General features: G+C 41.4%; 1 protein-coding gene across 3 annotated transcripts in view; it reads left to right on the forward strand.

Annotated features, from left to right (window-relative positions):
• UMODL1 (uromodulin like 1) overlaps positions 1–17,530 on the forward strand; it is a 62,716-nt gene that overhangs the window by 6,524 nt on the left and 38,662 nt on the right. For 2 of the 3 annotated variants that reach the window (XM_048495384.1, XM_048495386.1), the window contains exons 1-3: positions 7,336–7,522; positions 12,487–12,729; positions 16,113–16,271. In XM_048495384.1, coding sequence (XP_048351341.1) covers positions 7,432–7,522; positions 12,487–12,729; positions 16,113–16,271 — 493 coding nt within the window. In that variant the 5' untranslated portion in view covers positions 7,336–7,431. Of the gene's footprint in view, positions 1–7,335; positions 7,523–12,486; positions 12,730–16,112; positions 16,272–17,530 lie in introns of those variants that run through there. The other variant, XM_048495385.1, reaches the window with a different exon arrangement.

The raw sequence follows: 17,530 nt of genomic DNA on the forward strand, positions 1-17,530 counted from the left end.
CCAACTATTGCTGAAGTTATTGCATGCCTTAATTTTAGAAGTTATGTGTTATTTGTTGTTGCTGCATTTCCAGCCTCGTCTGTCTGTCGGAACTCTCTGCTACCGCCTCACCATCGCTTCTGCCTCAGGCTTCACCCCGGAAGCCCGTAAGCACAGCTTCGCCCTGTAACACCAAGATCTATTGGCCGGGCTGGCCTGTTGCCCTTCTTGGCGAAGTCTATCAACTCTACCTCCACCGCTCTGGATGCCCTGGCCTCCGGAAGCAGCAGGAACTGCAGCGACCTTAGATAATCGAATTACGCTTATTGATTTACTTGTTGTTGTTGCATCACCAAGGTTGTGAAAATATGTACGTGAATGTGTGTTGCTTTTAATCTCTGATAATTCCCAATTGATTCATAATGAAAGTGCGCCGAATTGGGTGCAGGAAGTTGTATCTAATCTGAAGTATGATGTTTTGCTCCCCAATGGTGGTCAGCCCTCTGGAGCTGGCTGCCGGGAGGATGGTTAAAGTGCTATTGTACAGCTCTGCATTGGCTTCTAATTGTATGCCTCGTTATCGGATCTTTGTTTTACGTTCAATGTATGTCTAATATTGCCTGTAACCTATGTAAAGAAGCCCCCTCGACTTTCCCCTTTACTCCCCGCTAAACAAGTTCTCCCATGTTACACAAGCAGCTTCGGTCAGCTTTCTTGACCAAACGGGCGGAGGAGACAAGCGTCCCTTTAAATCGCCCCCTAGCATTTCGGCCCTCCTTCTAAAATGTAAAAAAAGGAGGAGATGTAGTAATGCACTGCTGACCCAGCAGCACCGTGGTAGAACGTTGGCACACCAGCGGACCCTACGACCTTCTGGTCGTGACGCACTTCTATCCCTCATCCCCCCTATGAGTCACAGGTCATGAACTGTCTGGCTCAGTCATCGGGCGCTTGAGGGACAATGGTCTTGCCCCCAGGTGGTGAGGATTAGGCTCAGACGGCTTACGCTCCCTCTCCAAGCACGTAGCCAGGTGAGATCATGCATCACATGATGATGCCCTCCTCGACCTCCCGCTCTCCCGGAACTCCCCTCGGTCCCACCCCCTACACGTGCCGCATAGAATAACAATAAAGGTTGCCAGGAACCAGCACGCGGGAGATTCGCCAGGAACACGGACCTCCGCGCTCCCGCTGCTGGCGATCTCCACCAGATGTTATCTCCGCGTCTCGTCTCGTTCTTGCGCTGACCACGTGGGTCGACTACAGATGTTAGCATAACAAAAAACCACTTAAATGATTAACCGTTCACCCTTCCAAATGAGCAAAAACCCACTTAGTAGCTAAATGCTTAAACGTTCATCCTTGCAAACGAGCGAACCTCAGGATAGCAAGTAGCAGGGAAAAATTTCCCGTCCTAACATGGCACGCCAGCCAATCAGGAGAGAACCACAAAGGAGATCACGTGGTAGTGGGGATTGCTACATTTCTGGGATCTTCGCTGAATACATTCAGTGGGGAGGTTGAAACCCTGATGAAAAGTTGCAGTTTCTTTACAAACTTGGTTTGATCTAGATAGAATTTCCCTGTGGGGTATCCACCACATATTTAGTTAGTTGGTTTGAGAATCTTCCTCTTGTTTTCTTAAATCATCTGCATGGCTGTGCCTGCTTTGGTTGCTAGAAAGATGTACACTGTTCTCACCCCCCAAAAAATAAACAGACGGTGTGGAAGATAGTATATTGTGCTTATTTCATTGTTAGCAATCTTCTTGAGATCCATTTTTGCCTTACTTTAGGCTTTTGGCAGGCCAGAGACTCAGTCATGTTCCCAGGAACTTCTGAACTGGCCCTCAAGATGGCTTTCAATTCTAAGGGCACCTCAGTACTCTGCACCTCAACCACTTTATTCCGCATGAAACGAGCTAGGTAGGGAACCTCTTGCATGTGAAATCTTGCTGATTCTCTCCTCCTACAGAAGAACTCTGCCTCGCCCTCAGCTCATCCTGGGGGTTCTCTAGCTGCAGAAACAGATGTTTGGACTTCCATGAGAGCGGAGAATCAATGAAAATCGTCCCCTCCCCTTGGTTTGACAGCTAGTTACTATCTAGGCCTAGAGCTTTACATAGCCCTCTGCAGTAGAGGGAAACCATCAGTTATTTTTTGTAGGAATCTAATTCAGCCTCATTCATTTCCTCCCTTGTTCTAAGGACAGGTTAAAACAAATTCTATATAGTATATGTTTACAAAAGCCCAGTGAAGCAAGTTAGGCTACGGGAGAGTGACTTCTTAAGAACAGCTAGTGAGCAAGTCTGAATCTGTTTATCCCATGTTCGAATCACTATTCTGCCCACTGTGACAAGATAACTCTCTATGCTTCCCCTGTTTTTCTTACACTGAAATATAGAGATCAAGCTTATGTGAAATTCTTGATATTGTAAAAATACTTGTAGCAGAATATGCATATATTTCCCACTTGGCTGTTTGTAGGAATTTATGTTTTTCCTTAAATCACTGTTACTTTGCTCAATGACAAACAACTCAATTGTTTGATTTAAAGGCTTTAAAAACATTCAAGAATTATTACATTATAATAACTGCTTCTCAAAAACTGTATAAAAAGTATATCTCACAAAATATAGTAGTTGTGATAAAAGCAATGACTTCTTTTTGCAATGGGCCTTGACTGGAATTTCCTTCAGTGTGTGGGAGGCAGTTTTGTTGACCCCCCCCCCCCAAAAAAAAAAAGAACTCTGCCCCACGCCCAGCTTTTCCTGGAGGTTATCTGCCCTGCAGAAACAGATTTTTGAACTTCCATGGGAGGGGAGAATCAGTGACAATCATGCCCATCCCTTGTACATGTTGCAATTCTAGGTGGAATCCAAGCCCAAGGATGGTCAAAACATAGAACCTAGCCTTTTCATATGACCTTCCAGTGTTTTTTCTCTGCTATGATGTTTTATAATGCCAGTATTTCTAGCATAACAAATTGTGAAAGAAATTTTAAAAGTATCTAGACCTAATGCCAGTCAAGTCAGAGGGATGTAAACATGCGTCAGAAATAGTAGGATTTGTAGCACAATTTTAAATGTATTTACTGAAGATCGTTTCAGCTGGGTAGCTCTGTTGGTGTGTAGTTGTAGAACAAAATTGTGTCTGTTAGCTCCATGAAGGCTTGTTTGCAAAGTTTAAAAATGATATTTCCCAAATGTAAATACTGCACACCAGTTTCAAGATTGCAGTACACAGAGCCAGAGTCTATGGTTGCCAACTGTTGCTTGGGAAACTCTGGGAGATTTGGGGACAGAGCCTGTGGAAAGTAGAGTTTTCAGAGGGAAGAGCTCAAAGGGGTGTAATTCCTTGGAGTCTCCCCTCAGAAGCTGCCATTTTCCCTAGCGAAACTGATCTCTGTAGTCTGGAGGTTAGTGGTAATTCCAGGAGGACTCCAGACCCCACCTGGAGGGTGATAACCTCACAGAGATCAATCTTGGCAGGAAAATAGCCACACTGTTCCTTAATATAAGCTGTTTGAGCAACTGTAAAATCTTATGGTAAACTCAGTTGGAGAAGCTGCTTATGTTGTCAGGGGAGCTGGTCAAAGTACGATTAGTTACTGGTGGATACAAAACCTAGGCTCATTCCGCACATGCAGAATAATGCACTTTCAAACTGCTTTCAGTACTCTTTGAAGCGGTGCAGAATAGCAAAACCCACTTGTAAACAGTTGTGAAAGTGGTTTGAAAACACATTATTTTGTGTGTGCGGAAGGGGCCCTAGAGATAGATGGGAATGTTTTCTGACTGATATTTTGTTTTAATTAACTGTCCCTGTGATTGAGCACATTTTAATCATAATTTGGGAAGAAAAAACATTTAAAGAACACAGTATACTAATCAATGAAAAGATCCACTGAGACATTTTATAAAAATACTTTTTCTTTCAAGTCTGAAAACACTGTTTGCTCTATGCTAGTGAGATGAAAGGTGTCAGTTGCTTGCATTGCCTTTGGCTACTTAATCCTATAAAGCCCAAATTGCTATTGTTCCTAACAGGCATAGCAAAATACTGAAACCAGCATTAAAATGGCACTTTGTAGACTTCTGTATTGATTTAAAAGTCGTGAAAAGAAATATGTTTGGCTTTGCTTTTGCAATCATTATTTTTGTAGCATGTTTGACCTGAATGCAGAAGGCTGAAAAGAATAAACAAGTTAATAAGGAGCTGTGGGAGTGGTTCAGGCAATGACTTGTTAAAAGCAGAGCCTTGAGTTACCTGGGCAGAAGAACATGTAAAGGGGAAGCTTACAACAATTCATGTCTACAAATTCTACTACTTGTGTGACCAAGATTAGATTTTTGCTCCTTTATGTTATATTCCTAACAATTTTTTGTCACCTCCACTGTTTCTATATCAGTTCCCTCTCCTCTCCCACTTGCCACTGATGACTAAAGTAACTGGCATATACGATCATCTTGACCGAAACACAGCATCTCCATTTAATTCTTTCATTGCAATTCTTTCATATTGGAAAATGAGGGAAGCCAGGAATATTAAATAGTATTTCTGACTGATATTTTGTTTTAATTAACTGTCCCTGTGATTGAGCACATTTTAATCATAATTTGGGAAGAAAAAACATTTAAAGAACACAGTATACTAATCAATGAAAAGATCCACTAAACAGTATCTCTGTCTTGGTTTTGGAGCAAGTGCGTGATAATAAAGGAATGCAACGATGGGAAGAAAGAAGAAACTTCCTGGATACAGAATTCTGCAAATGGAAGGAAAGACTGAGACATTTAGGGCATTATAAAAAGGAACCTCAGATGTGAAAGAAATGAATAGAATGAAACAGGTTAAAAACATGGCAAAGGCCGTTTCTGCACGGCCCCCTCGCGCCCCCACGCCGGCAGGAGTTCCGTCGTCGATAGAGCGGGAGCCTTCTCGCATATAGCGTGCGAGCAGGCAACGAGGAGGTCGGCAGAGGCAGGGCGACTCCGCGCGGAGCGGCTTCTGCGCCCTCCCACGCCCCACTTACTGTGTCTTCCTCATTAAGCCTGCGAGGCGTCGCAGCCCATACGCTGCCCTCCGGCGAGGTCGGAGGACAGTGTGGGCGGGGGCTGCGACGCCCCGCAGGCGCCGAGGAAGACACAGTAAGTGGGCGGAGAAAGCGTCTTCCCGGCGGTGCGGTTCGCACCGCGCCGCTTGAAAGAAGACGATCCCTCCCCAACAACAACCCTTTAAAGCGTTGTTGTTTAGGGCGGCTTGACGCCGCCCTGGGGGGAGGGAAGAGGCGTCAGGTCGCCGCTGCTGCGTTGCAGCAGCGGCGCCTGTGCGAACGGCGGCCTGGGGGCGCCTTTTTTGGCGCCCCTAGGCCGTCGTAAACGGGCCGTGCAGATATGGCCAAAGTATTTTTTTAAAAAACCCTATCAATATGTCCAAAAGAGAAATTAGTTGACGTAAGAAAAATCCCAGGTTTCACAAATTGTTGTTCAGAATATTTTCTGCTTTCCAAAATGGCTGGCAAATCTGTTTAGAGTTCCTCACCAAAAGCCTCTCTGGACTTGTTTCCACTGCACTGTGCATGATCACTTATAGTAACCACAGCAGTAAGGAGCACAGTGACATCCTCCAGGGATATGAAACCTCTTCAAGATTTGCCTAGTAGGCTTCTTCTATCACTTGATTAAGGCTATTTTGCACTTCAAAATCTGAAAAAGCAACATACTGGTAATGCTAAAAATAGGAGTACTCCTTGGACAGCGATATTTTACCACAGAGCACTCTTGAATTTTCCCCCCGGTATGCATTTCCCCCCAGTATGTATGAAAGGCAGATAAGGCTAACAGCAGCATCAAATAAAAGACTGTACATGTGCTTTGAATAAAACAGCAGTTTTCAATCAGGCCCATAGCAAGATATTCATTTTACTACATTTGCCCTAGCAACTGTTTTGGTTAGAAACTTCCCTTATATTTAGATATACATTGTGCCCAGAGCAGGTCTCAGGCATGCCCGTTCTTTCCATGTCCCTTCTCCCACACCACCCATGACAAGGGAAAAGTACATGACTAAAAGGAACAGTGATTCCAGTTTGTTTAATAGGTTAAGGAGCGGAGCAGACATATATGTGGGGGGTATGTGAGTCAAAAGCCCATTCTCAGTTCCTGCTGGGTAAATTCTAAAGACAAAATAAGAGTATAAATAATGGCAGGAACTACTGAGATCACATAACACTGAATAATGGCACAGGTAGTTCTCTCTGGCCCCTTCCACACACGCAGAAAAATGCACTTTCAGTCCACTTTCAATGCACTTTACAGCTGGATTTTACTGTGCAGAATAGTAAAAACCACTTGCAAACAATTGCGAAAGTGGATTGAAAGTGTGTTATTCTGCATGTGAGGAAGGAGCTTCTATTTCAGTGATTGGGTGCTGCAACCTACATTTTATGTAACAGCACTTAAATATTTAGGGCAGTATATACCAGCACTAGTGTATTTTTGTACAGGCTGTATGCATATCTTGGCCCTGACCTGGATAACCCTAGGTAGCCTGTTCTTGTGAGAAGCAAAGCAGGGTCAACCCTGCCAAATATTTGGATGAAACACCTCCAAGGAATAGAAGGGTCATGATGCAAAGGCAGGCAGTAGCAAACCACCTGTGAAAGTTTCTTTCCTTGAAAATGTCACCAGAGGTCACCATAAGTCAGATGTGACTTGATTTTGGTGCAAATCATTTCTTAAGAATATATTGACACCAAAATCCCAGAACATACTGGAAATAGCTGGTGCAATTTGCAGTAGTCTCAATAAACTGAGTGAGTGATTGGGGTAATCTCCCTGTATAGCATCACCTTGCTCTTTTCATGGAATATGATGATGTCATGCCACTTCATAAGTTTATATGCAAGCATAATCAGTTACTATAATGTGTGAAAGCATTGCCTTAAAACATGACAGTGTTCACATTTACATCTGTCACACTGTCATCTTTCCTGCTCTCTCACTATCTCATTTCTCACCTAATGGAGCCTCCTCTAATGACCCAGTGAATTCTAGCTTTCTATTGCTGCTCAAATCCGTTTTCCCCAAGTGGGGAGACTGAAGCTTCCCTCTAATCCATCCCATTTTCATTCCTTCCCCACCCCCTTGATTTTTTTTTCTGGAGTCCCACTGCTAAGCATTTGGTTGGCTCCAAGTAAGTGTGGTTTGATCAGTTGTTATTCTGAAAATAACTTCATCAGGTTGCTGAGCACCAAGATTTGTAATTGAGATGCAAGTAGTCCATAGGGAAAGCATTAATGAACCTACACAGGGAAGAATCTCCCTTTGTCCTCAGACCAGTTGTTCTACTCATATAGAGAACAAAGAGAAGAAAATTCTCTTTTATTTCCTAAAGTCTGGATGAAATACCAACAGCTATTTTGTTTTCTGGGAACAGAAAAATTGCAAAAATGACAAGGATCTCAGTGTCTGGGATCCTTGTTGCTTTCATCTTCACCTTCTGCACCAGTGCAGGACAGGAAATAGGCAACACCTTTACGGGTGAGTAACAATACATTTTAATAGCACAACTGTATTGGTTTATCTCCACACAGCATTTTGACTTGGAAGAAACACTGAATGCTTTTAAAAAATCTGAGGGCCATTTATTTTAATCAAACACAACTATTGTCATTCCCAGAAGCCAGTGGTGATTATGGATTCAATATGTTGGTTTGGGCTATGTGTTGTTTTTGATGTAGGATTTCTAGGTGAATCCTATATCAATAGGAGCAGCTTTGTTAAGGCAGTGTGAAGGCAGTAAGATATGTGTAAAGTGGGAATCACTTACTGTGTATAGAAAAGGGCTCCATTTGCATTGGGGCTACTGATTTGACATAATTATCACAGTGGAAATTGTGTGTGCATACATTTTGTTTCAAACTCTGGTATCTGTAAAATTCCTTGCTGCCCTGAAAAAGAAGGACAAAGGGATATATTCTCACCTGTGGTAGGGAATATAGAAAACTAGGATCGTAGCCAGCAAGAGCACTTAAATACATTCTAGAGAGAAAGGCTCATTCCGCACATGCAGAATAATGCACTTTCAAACTGCTTTCAGTGCTCTTTGAAGCTGTGCGGAATAGCAAAATTCACTTGCAAACAGTTGTGAAAGTGGTTTGAAAACGCATTATTTTGTGTGTGCGGAAGGGGCCGAAGTGATGAATGGGAGTAAATGAAGCTTTGAATGGGGATGTGTGAAATAAGGTGGGTAAGTGGGAAAATGCAAAAAATTGTCCCCTTATTGGACCATCGTGCTGTTAATCCAGTCTTGAAGAGAAGAAATGAGATTACACATATCTATTACCATTGCATTCAATACTTAAGCACTAGACTATTATTGCTGATTATTTAAAAATATTTGCATTTTAGAATTTCTTTTTTCTGCTTTTCAGATAGTGAAAAAATAATAAAAGTTATTTGGTAATTCTAATTAGCTCAGTTCTGTAAACAATACTGTCGGGATTGCATGACTGTCACTGGTCTACAATGTATGGTTTCAGAGTAAAAAGCAGAGCTTGCTTTCTTGGTGTTCTCAGATTTCATCATTACTAGTTTGCTGTGGAATATAAAGTCTTTGAAATGCCAGAAACTTTTAACACCTAATGCCACAGTCTTCTAAACACTGGATTTTATACAAGAAAATATTCTTAACAGAATAACAAAGCAGAGAAGATGTAGTTTTAAAAAGGGTCTAAACAACCTCCAGTACTGTACCGTAGAAATAAATGGGAAATTGATAGGGAAATAAGGAAGAGATAGATGGATTAACATGTGCTGAAGTGTATAAATCCAAAGCCAGAAGAAATCATCTCTGCTGCATGACACTGACTAATTCTGGCAGAGTTCCTCCTAGAATAGTTGTAGTCTTTGGAGTTTCTCACATGTATTGATACACTTAAAAAAAAAAGGTACTCCACAATGCTAATTTTCTTCCTTAGAATACATGCATACATAAATAAAGTGGGACTTTCCTCACAGGATATGAATAGCTGCAATTGCCAAGGTGAGGGTTTGGGGAGTAAGCAGAAATGAGGAAGTTCAGGGGCAAAGATATTTATAAAATATGTACAGTAGTTTAAAAAGAGAGTTGGGACAGTGGACACTGGCCTGCTGAGGCAAGGGAGGTTCAGGATTCATGGGCAGTCAGCAACCTTCTGTGATTATTTTTGTGTATTGAGTAATTCTTGTTATATTCAATGCAATACAGCTGAATATATGATTTAAACTCCATAGTTATCCAGATTCTGGTCTCCGGTTTTATTTGTACAGTCAGCATGCATTGGCTCTTTCTTATGACAGCTGTGCACATGTGCATGCAGGAGATATATGTGTTTGCTGGAACATGGACACAGGGTTTGTTGTCACAATAGATACGTTATGTTATATGACAGCTTGCTTGCTGCAGTCATGTATAGTCAGTGGGTTTTAAAAAATGATCAAGGACAACCTGGAAGGATTGTAAACTTAATGAGCTATAAAGCTTGCACAAGTAACCATTAATGTAATGAAAAGAAATTTCTAAGAAATTTAGATTTTTGATGGTAATTGTGATTATCTCTGTTTAAAATAAAACAAGGGAACAAACTGTAGAGATTTCTTCTGTTGCTAGATGGTACACAGTAACAGTTTTAATTTTCACAAATATCTTGGCTGGAAAGGTGAAAAAGATCCTGCCAAGGCAAAAATCCACTGATGATTAAAAACAACAACACAGCCATAATCATCTTCTTGGTCTTTCTGGAAACTTCAGCTACTAGTTGGTAAAAAAAAACCGTTCAACGAAAACACATTTTAATTAGTTTAATGGCAGTCTAATCCTTGTGATTTGGAGCTAAGGAGCAGAGAATGCCAATTTGCTGAGCATTGTGCTTAGCAACCCTGCTCAGGGGAATGAAACTCCAGGCTCTCAGAGGAATCCTCAGTTTATAGCTGGGCTTTGAGTTTAGGGAGGAAGTCAAAGTACTAATGAAACTATGACAAAGATTAGATATTTCCTACAAATGCAGAATATGGAGAGCTGATATCTCAGTTGGGAGATAAAATAGGCCAACTTTATTCAGTTATTTATTTACATTGACCAAAGCGGACCTCCAGTTTCCTTACTATTGTTATGATCAGAATCTAATAGTGCCAGGACCCAAAGAGGAATGTACCACATGGCACCAAAACAAGATAAAAAATGGCTCCCCCCACCATAATGTTGGAATACATTACAGTGAAGGGATCAAGATCATATGTATGTACCAAAAATCCTGATACAAGTGGAAGAAAAACAGGCAGGCAAAACCTGAGATTCCCATCAAAGAACACAAATTCCAGTGGAGTATATAGTCTAGTCCCATAAAAACAAACGGAGTCTTGTGGTACTTTTATACTTTATTTATTTGGAAAATGTCTATACCGCCTACCAGGGGACCTGCCCAAGGCAGCTTGCCAAATAAATCATAATAAAAACATAAAAGTTATTTAAAACTCAGCATTCAAAACCAAGAGCATAAAATATGGAGCAGTACAAAATCAATCCCAGGCTAAAGCCAGACTGCAAAATGATGTAAAAAATCAATCCCTCAATTAAAAGCCTAGGTAAACAGACACATATTAGCCTGGTGGTCAAAAGGAAGTAGTCTTCAGGTGGGTCTGAAGGGGATGGATATTTCACAAGTGGGGTGCCACCATAGAAAAACCCTTTTCTCTGGTTGCCATTTGCTTTGGCTCTGAAGATTGGGGCACAATGACCAAGGCTTGTGAACAGGATTTCAGCTGGTGAGGGGATGTACCATGGGAGGAGCTGCTCCTCCAAGTGCCCTGTCTCCAAACCATTGAGGGCTTTCAAGGTAAGAACCAGCACTTTAAATAGTGCCCAGAAAAAGACAGGGAGCAGTAGAGCTCTTTAAGCACCGGGGAGATAGGGATCCAAAATGAAAGGGGTTTCTTCTTTAAAATGACAAGTTTTAAACTCATGTACCCTGTTTCCCTGAATATAAGACATCCCCGAAAAATAAGACATAGTAGAGGTTTTGCTGAAGTGCGAAATATAAGGCATCCCCCAAAAGTAAGACATAGCAAAGTTTTTGTTTGGAAGCATGCCTGATGAACAGAACACAGAAAAATAAGACATCCCCTGAAAATAAGACATAGCGCATCTTTGGGAGCAAAAATTAATATAAGACACTGTCTTATATTCGGGGAAACACGGTAGCTCCCCCCTCCCGTTATAGTTTTTGTTATTGATTGGTACAGCCCTCATATTCCTGGACCACCATACATTTTTACACCATTTAAATATTATTAAGAAACATAGGCACACACACGCATATATCACGCATGCACAAAAATGCGGCATATGCAAGGACTTGCAGGGGGACACCACATTTAACCCTCCTCTGCTGTTTCCTCTTTTCCTTCCATTGCAGCCCCCATAGCTATTTTTTCCCCATTTCTTCTGCTCCTTCAATTTTTCAGCCAATCTACCTTTGTTTTCCTCTCTGGCTTCCTTCCCTTTCCTGGTAGCTGGGAAATCTCTGGCCCAGTTGTGTGGTGCTGTGCTGGCCACCAGGTTCAGACCAAATTGCAGGTATATGCAAGAACTTGTGGAAGAGCACCTGACATTTCCCTGTATGCCCTTCCCCACATTATTTCCTCTTTACTTCCTTCTAGCAACCTGACACAGCCACAATATCTTTACCATCTTCTGCTTCCTTCCCACTCACCAAACAACCTCACTTTTATCTGCCCCCCCCATCTTCAACTATATTTATTATTTATTTTGTTCCTTTATACTCCACCTTTTTCCACAATGGGGACTCTAAGCAGCTTACATCATTCTTTTCCTCTCCATTTTATCTTCATATCATCCCTGTGAGGTGGGTGAGTGTGTGTGACTGGTCCAAAGTCATCCAGCAAGCTGCCTTGGCAGATTAGAGATTTGAACCTGGGTGTACCAAATACCAGTCTGACATTCTAACCTCAGTAGCAAGCAGTCAGGCCTGGGTGGGTCTTGCAAGTCACATGGTATCAATTTCCCACCACACTTGCCCCCAATGAGTTCTCCCCTAAAGGCTAAAATAACCTTGCATTTAACTGACTGAAACCAAAGTTTGAAGACTGGCAATACTGTTTTGATTGCTCAGCAATGGCCACTGAAGGCATTCGTTTCTTAAAGCTACAGATGATACTTACAATATTTTGGTATTTTTAACCTCTCCCTTCCCACAGAACTTTTATTTTATTTTTTAAGATTTCAGGGTTTTTTCAAACCTACGGCATTTTTCATGTTTGTAGAAATATCTGTCTTTGTTTGTTCAGGGCTCCAGTCTTCAGATTTAAATACTGACAGACATAATACACACACACCATCCTTGGTTCCCTGAAATTGTAATTAATTTCATCAGTTAGTAGACACTAAAACATTTCTTTGTGACACTCACTCCCATCTAACTGATATCACTGTATTTCCTTTCCAGAGAAAGGTCTTTCCTTGCTGGGCTATCATTTATGCAATTATAGTGTGACCAAGCATGTGTCTAAAATGGTTGCCTATGAGAAGTCATATGAGAAGCAAATTCCATGTGGTGGATGGATTCCTTGGAGAGTTTGTACCAAAACCTATTACAAAGAAGAGTATCATGCTATCACAGTCCCAGAATCTATGAACGTTACAGACTGCTGTGAAGGCTATGAACAAGTTGGTCTCTATTGTTCTTTACGTAAGTATTATATTAATTATAAAAAGGACATAACTGGGCTATAAGTTGCCAGCAGTTATGGGCATTTGCATCATGCCAGAATTCTAGCATCATTTATTTAAGGTTGAGGCACATAAGGCTATCCTTGCACTGTGACATGGTAATGAGCCCTACTAGGTTTGTGATTCCTATCCCTTCACGTGCATGACTCATAATGAGAACTGTGGCATTTATAAATGTCAGGCCTCTTTTTATGTCTTTATGCACAATCAATGGATCACATCAGAGTTTATATGAACTTAACAGGAGAGGGTATGAACTATGAGTCTTGTTCTTGAGTGGATAACAACCATATAGATTTACTCCCAGGCCATGTACAAGGCAGCCCTGTTTCTCACTAAACTCTTGGGCTTAAACCAGTTTGGAGAATAGTTTTTGTAATGAATTGCTAAATCACTGGTATTAATTTAAAAATCCATGCTCTTTCTAAACTGTTTCCACAAAAGTTCAATAGGCCTGCATGAGACTTACATAGCCTGTTTTTTTCAAAAACACACACACACACACACAAAAGATGTGCTGCATTCCTTTAAAAGAATACTTTTATAAATGGCACACCTCTCAGAAGTTATTAAAGTGCAATTCTGTGGAACAGAATTTCCAATATACTGAATATAGAACTCTTTGTCTGAATCCATCCTTTTTCTTAAAATCTTCTATCAAGGAAACAAAAATATATTTTGTAACAGGTATTAAATCTGCTTTGAATTATATGCTGTACAGTGTTACACATTTTGTCACAAACTGCAGCGTGTGTTCCTTGTTGGAAAAAGCTGCACTTTGTTGTACAGAACATGGGCATAATTCATGATAGTATAATTCATCAACTAAAGCTACTGTTCAGCCTCACTGAGCATGGCTGGGGCTCCTCTCAGGCACACTCCCACCCCCACCTGTTGACCTTGGGCTCCGTCCCTACATCTGGTTATAGCCTTCAGCCCTCAGAGCCTAGTCACAGCTTTGGGGAATGGTAATGCCCCATCTAGACATAGGCTCATTCCGCACACGCAGAATAATACACTTTCAAACTGCTTTCAGTGCTCTTTAAAGCTGTGTGGAATAGCAAAATCCACTTGCAAACAGTTGTGAAAGTGGTTTGAAAACGCATTATTTTGCGTGTGCGGAAGGGGCCATAGTCTTAAATAAATGATGAAAAAAGGAAGTTGACGATCAGTGGAATGAATTCACAGCATGTCATTGAACTATTGCTAATTTCCTCCTCTGGCATTGTTTGTATTAGCTTTCTCTGATTCCTGAATTATTGGAACAGAGAGATCTACCTGACTGTGGAGTGTGAGTTTTCCCTTGATGCTTTTCTTAAATTTTTACCCTTCAAAAGCCTGGGTTGCTGGCTAATAGGGCCAGTTCACATTTTGCAGCTTGGTAGTTTGCTTTATGTCTTCCAGGATATCATCTGAAGAGGGAACCTGTGTTTGCTTAGATTGTTAAACCTGAATGTAGGGATTTTCTTCTTTTACTGTAGTGCCTCAGTAATTCATTTTTTTAGGTGCTTCATAAATAATAAGCAAATATTACTACTCATGGGCATTGAAGTGGACATTTGCTGGGAAGCTGACTGCAAATTCCCCATGTGTGTCTGTGTTTTCCCTCCAGATATTATATGTGAACTCCAGACAACAGGCAGGAAACTCATCAGCCTTGTAAAATGTGTACTAGGCCTTAGCAATTTTCACACTGGATGAATGAAATAGGAATGTTGAATGATATGGAACTTTCATCCTTTCTTCACATCAATGAGATGTTTTTTAAAAAATATTTATCTTGCCTCTTTTGGTCCACTGCAGCAGTTTCATTCCTTTCATTCATTCTCATGCCACTAATTTGAATGGTGCCCCCAAGCATGCGAGTTGTGTATAGTGTTGTCATCTTCATCCGCAAATCAGAAGTATAATTGCTACCTGAAGGAATTCACTGGCTGGATTTCATTGTCTAAAGGATTTGTTTCACAGATGGCCTCACTCTGGAAATTGGTCCCACAGTAATTACGGCTTGATAGAATGTGTCAGGGACATGCTGCAAGTCTGTGGCTCTATTTTGGTGGGCATAAAAAATGATGACCCTGACATTCCAGATAAATGGCTATTGTAGCCCTGAGCCAGCATTGTTACACATCCTAGTTGCTTACACAAGTTTTTTAGAGCACATCTGTGTTGTGTTAAAATGTTTGCACCACCATTAAGAAAGGAAACAAGCTGTTTTGAACAACAAAGCAACTGAAGCTGAAGGTCGAGCCACACTGTGGCAGGTTTAAAAGCAGTGTTCCATATTTATATGGGTCAAGGAACACAATAATCTCAAGTAAACAACTAGTTTCACAGAATTCACAGTTGTCCTGTTATGTGAACAAACTTAAGAACATATTTTTATTTAAATATGTTCCTGCTTAAAATGAATCAAAGCTTAACTGATTTGCTATTCACATATTCCTGTTAATTTCTGCATCATCCTCCTGGGATAAGGAAGTGAACCATCCAGGTTTGGCCATGAATTCCACATGGCTTCCAGGCCTAAGTCGGGCCCGCCCCGTGAGACTTGCCTTATCCTACAGCTTTCAAAAAATAGTGAAATTGGCAGTACTTTTGAAAAAGCCTGCGCCGCTCCTTCTCCCATGTAAACACTGTGGGAGATAGACCCGTTTATTTTTCCGGCTTTGCCACCTGCTCTCTCCACGCCTTAGCTGCAGCCCAATCAGAACATCAGAAAAACGAAATCTACGCAAACTACATAAACATACGCAAACTACGTAAACTACGCAAATGACATAAACGTTCATATGGAAAATGAAAATAAAACAGGGACTTGTGCATAATTCACTGAAGTTCTTCCTTCCGACCTGAATGCGCTGCCGTGCAAAGGGAGAAACCGGGATAAAAACACCCTGGGATATATGATCCTGGGTCTATCCCAGGATATTTTGTCCATGGGGAAAACACCATAAACTACTATCTATATATATAAAAAGCAAACCGTGAGTTTGTTCCTGATGGTCTAGCACAGGAACTGCTGGGCCAATTCCTCTGAAAATTTCCAGCCACTTTAGTCAGCCAGGCGAGAGTATTTTTAGATGCCTGAAATTTCACACCTGGCCCAGATAAAACACCTTTTTTCCTGGCACTCCTTGGTGAAGGACATGCAGCCTCCTCAGAAGGAAAGCCCTGCAGTCAGTTCGCCGAAAAGTAACCCAGAACTTTAAAAAACATTTTTGGGTATGGCATGTGGTGGTAGTGAAGGGTCTGCCATTCAGTGGGGGAAAAGTCATGCCTAAAATAGACTTTTGAATTTTGGACAGTGGGTGTAATTTTACTATTTGTTTTGGTGTGCAGCTCTAAACAGATCCAGTGAATTTGCCTCAACACTTGGTGCATGCCCACAGGAATTGGAAGAGTTAAATGTTTCCTGTACTATTGATAAGGATTGTCCAGAACGTCAAAAATGTTGTGAGACATCTAAAGGAATGGGTTGTTCAGAGCCTGTACCTGAAGGTATGTTATTGACCAATTTGTGATCCCCATCAGTTTCCAGCAATAGCAGCTTATTCATTATGCATTGAAAATGGTAGAAAAAGACAAGCTGTCACTTGAAATAGAAGCATGCAGTCTTAGTGAATAGTGATGTTACTTTAAGTCAAATAAATGCAGTTAGTAGAATACCTCCCCAAATGATGCATCAATGTCTTGCCTTCTGTTTCTTTTCCCTGTCATGGAATCTTTCTGACTGTCTGGATATTTAAAGTATAAAAGTCCAAGGTATATGCTGCTGGAACTTTGGATAGCCAATTAAGAGAACTTTCATAGGATTCTGGATAGCTAAAGTATTATTATGTTGTGAGAACACCACAACAATGTACACTTTTCTGCTTAACATAATTTTTATTAATCAATGAAAATATAATACTCAGCCACTATTGCAAATGTGTAAAGAAACACATTTATTTATTTCCATGTTAATACGGGATTTAGCGCTGTCAGTATTGCAAACTGGAGAAAACTGAATACAGCACATTTTTGCTGACTCATAGGGCAATTATCCACTGCTGGCTGTTCCCCACCCTTTCCCCACTCTGGTGCAAAAAATTGCATCAGAAGTACTCTTGCTTTCCATGTGAAAAGCAAGAAGCATGCTCAGGGCAAGAGGAAGCATGTCGGGACAAGAAATCTTGCCCCAACATGCTTCCTCTCTCAGCACGCTGCAAAGAAGCAGCATGTTGGGACAAGATTTTTTGCCCTCAGGCGCTTCCGGTTCCACCATGCACTCCAGCACCGGTGAGTAATTGGCCATAGTTAAAGCCAATGGGTTTAGAAGGGTGTATCTCTTCTTAGGATGACATTGTCATTGTTGGAAATGGCTGCAAAGTTGCCATCAGTTTAAATAGAAGAAGAAGAGTTGGATTTATATCCTGCAGGAGACTCAAAGGGGCTTACAAACTCCTTCCCCTTCCCCTTCACAACAAACACCCTGTGAGGTAGGTGGGGCTGAGAGAGCTCAGAAGAACTGTGACTAGCCCAAGGTCACCCAACTGGCGTGTGTTGGAATGTACAGGCTAATCTGAATTCCCCAGATAAGCCTCCACAGCTCAGGCAGCAGAGTGGGTTATCAAACCCGGTTCCTCCAGATTAGAGTACACCTGCTCTTAACCACTACGCCACTGTTGCAGTAGAACACAATGCAGTAGAACACAATGACTGACATGTTGGAGGTATATTCAGAGGTTCTGAGCTGCAGAGATTGCTAATGTTTACAG

The sequence above is a fragment of the Sphaerodactylus townsendi genome, linkage group LG04 (genome assembly GCF_021028975.2).
Source record: "Sphaerodactylus townsendi isolate TG3544 linkage group LG04, MPM_Stown_v2.3, whole genome shotgun sequence".
Lineage (NCBI taxonomy): Eukaryota > Metazoa > Chordata > Lepidosauria > Squamata > Sphaerodactylidae > Sphaerodactylus > Sphaerodactylus townsendi.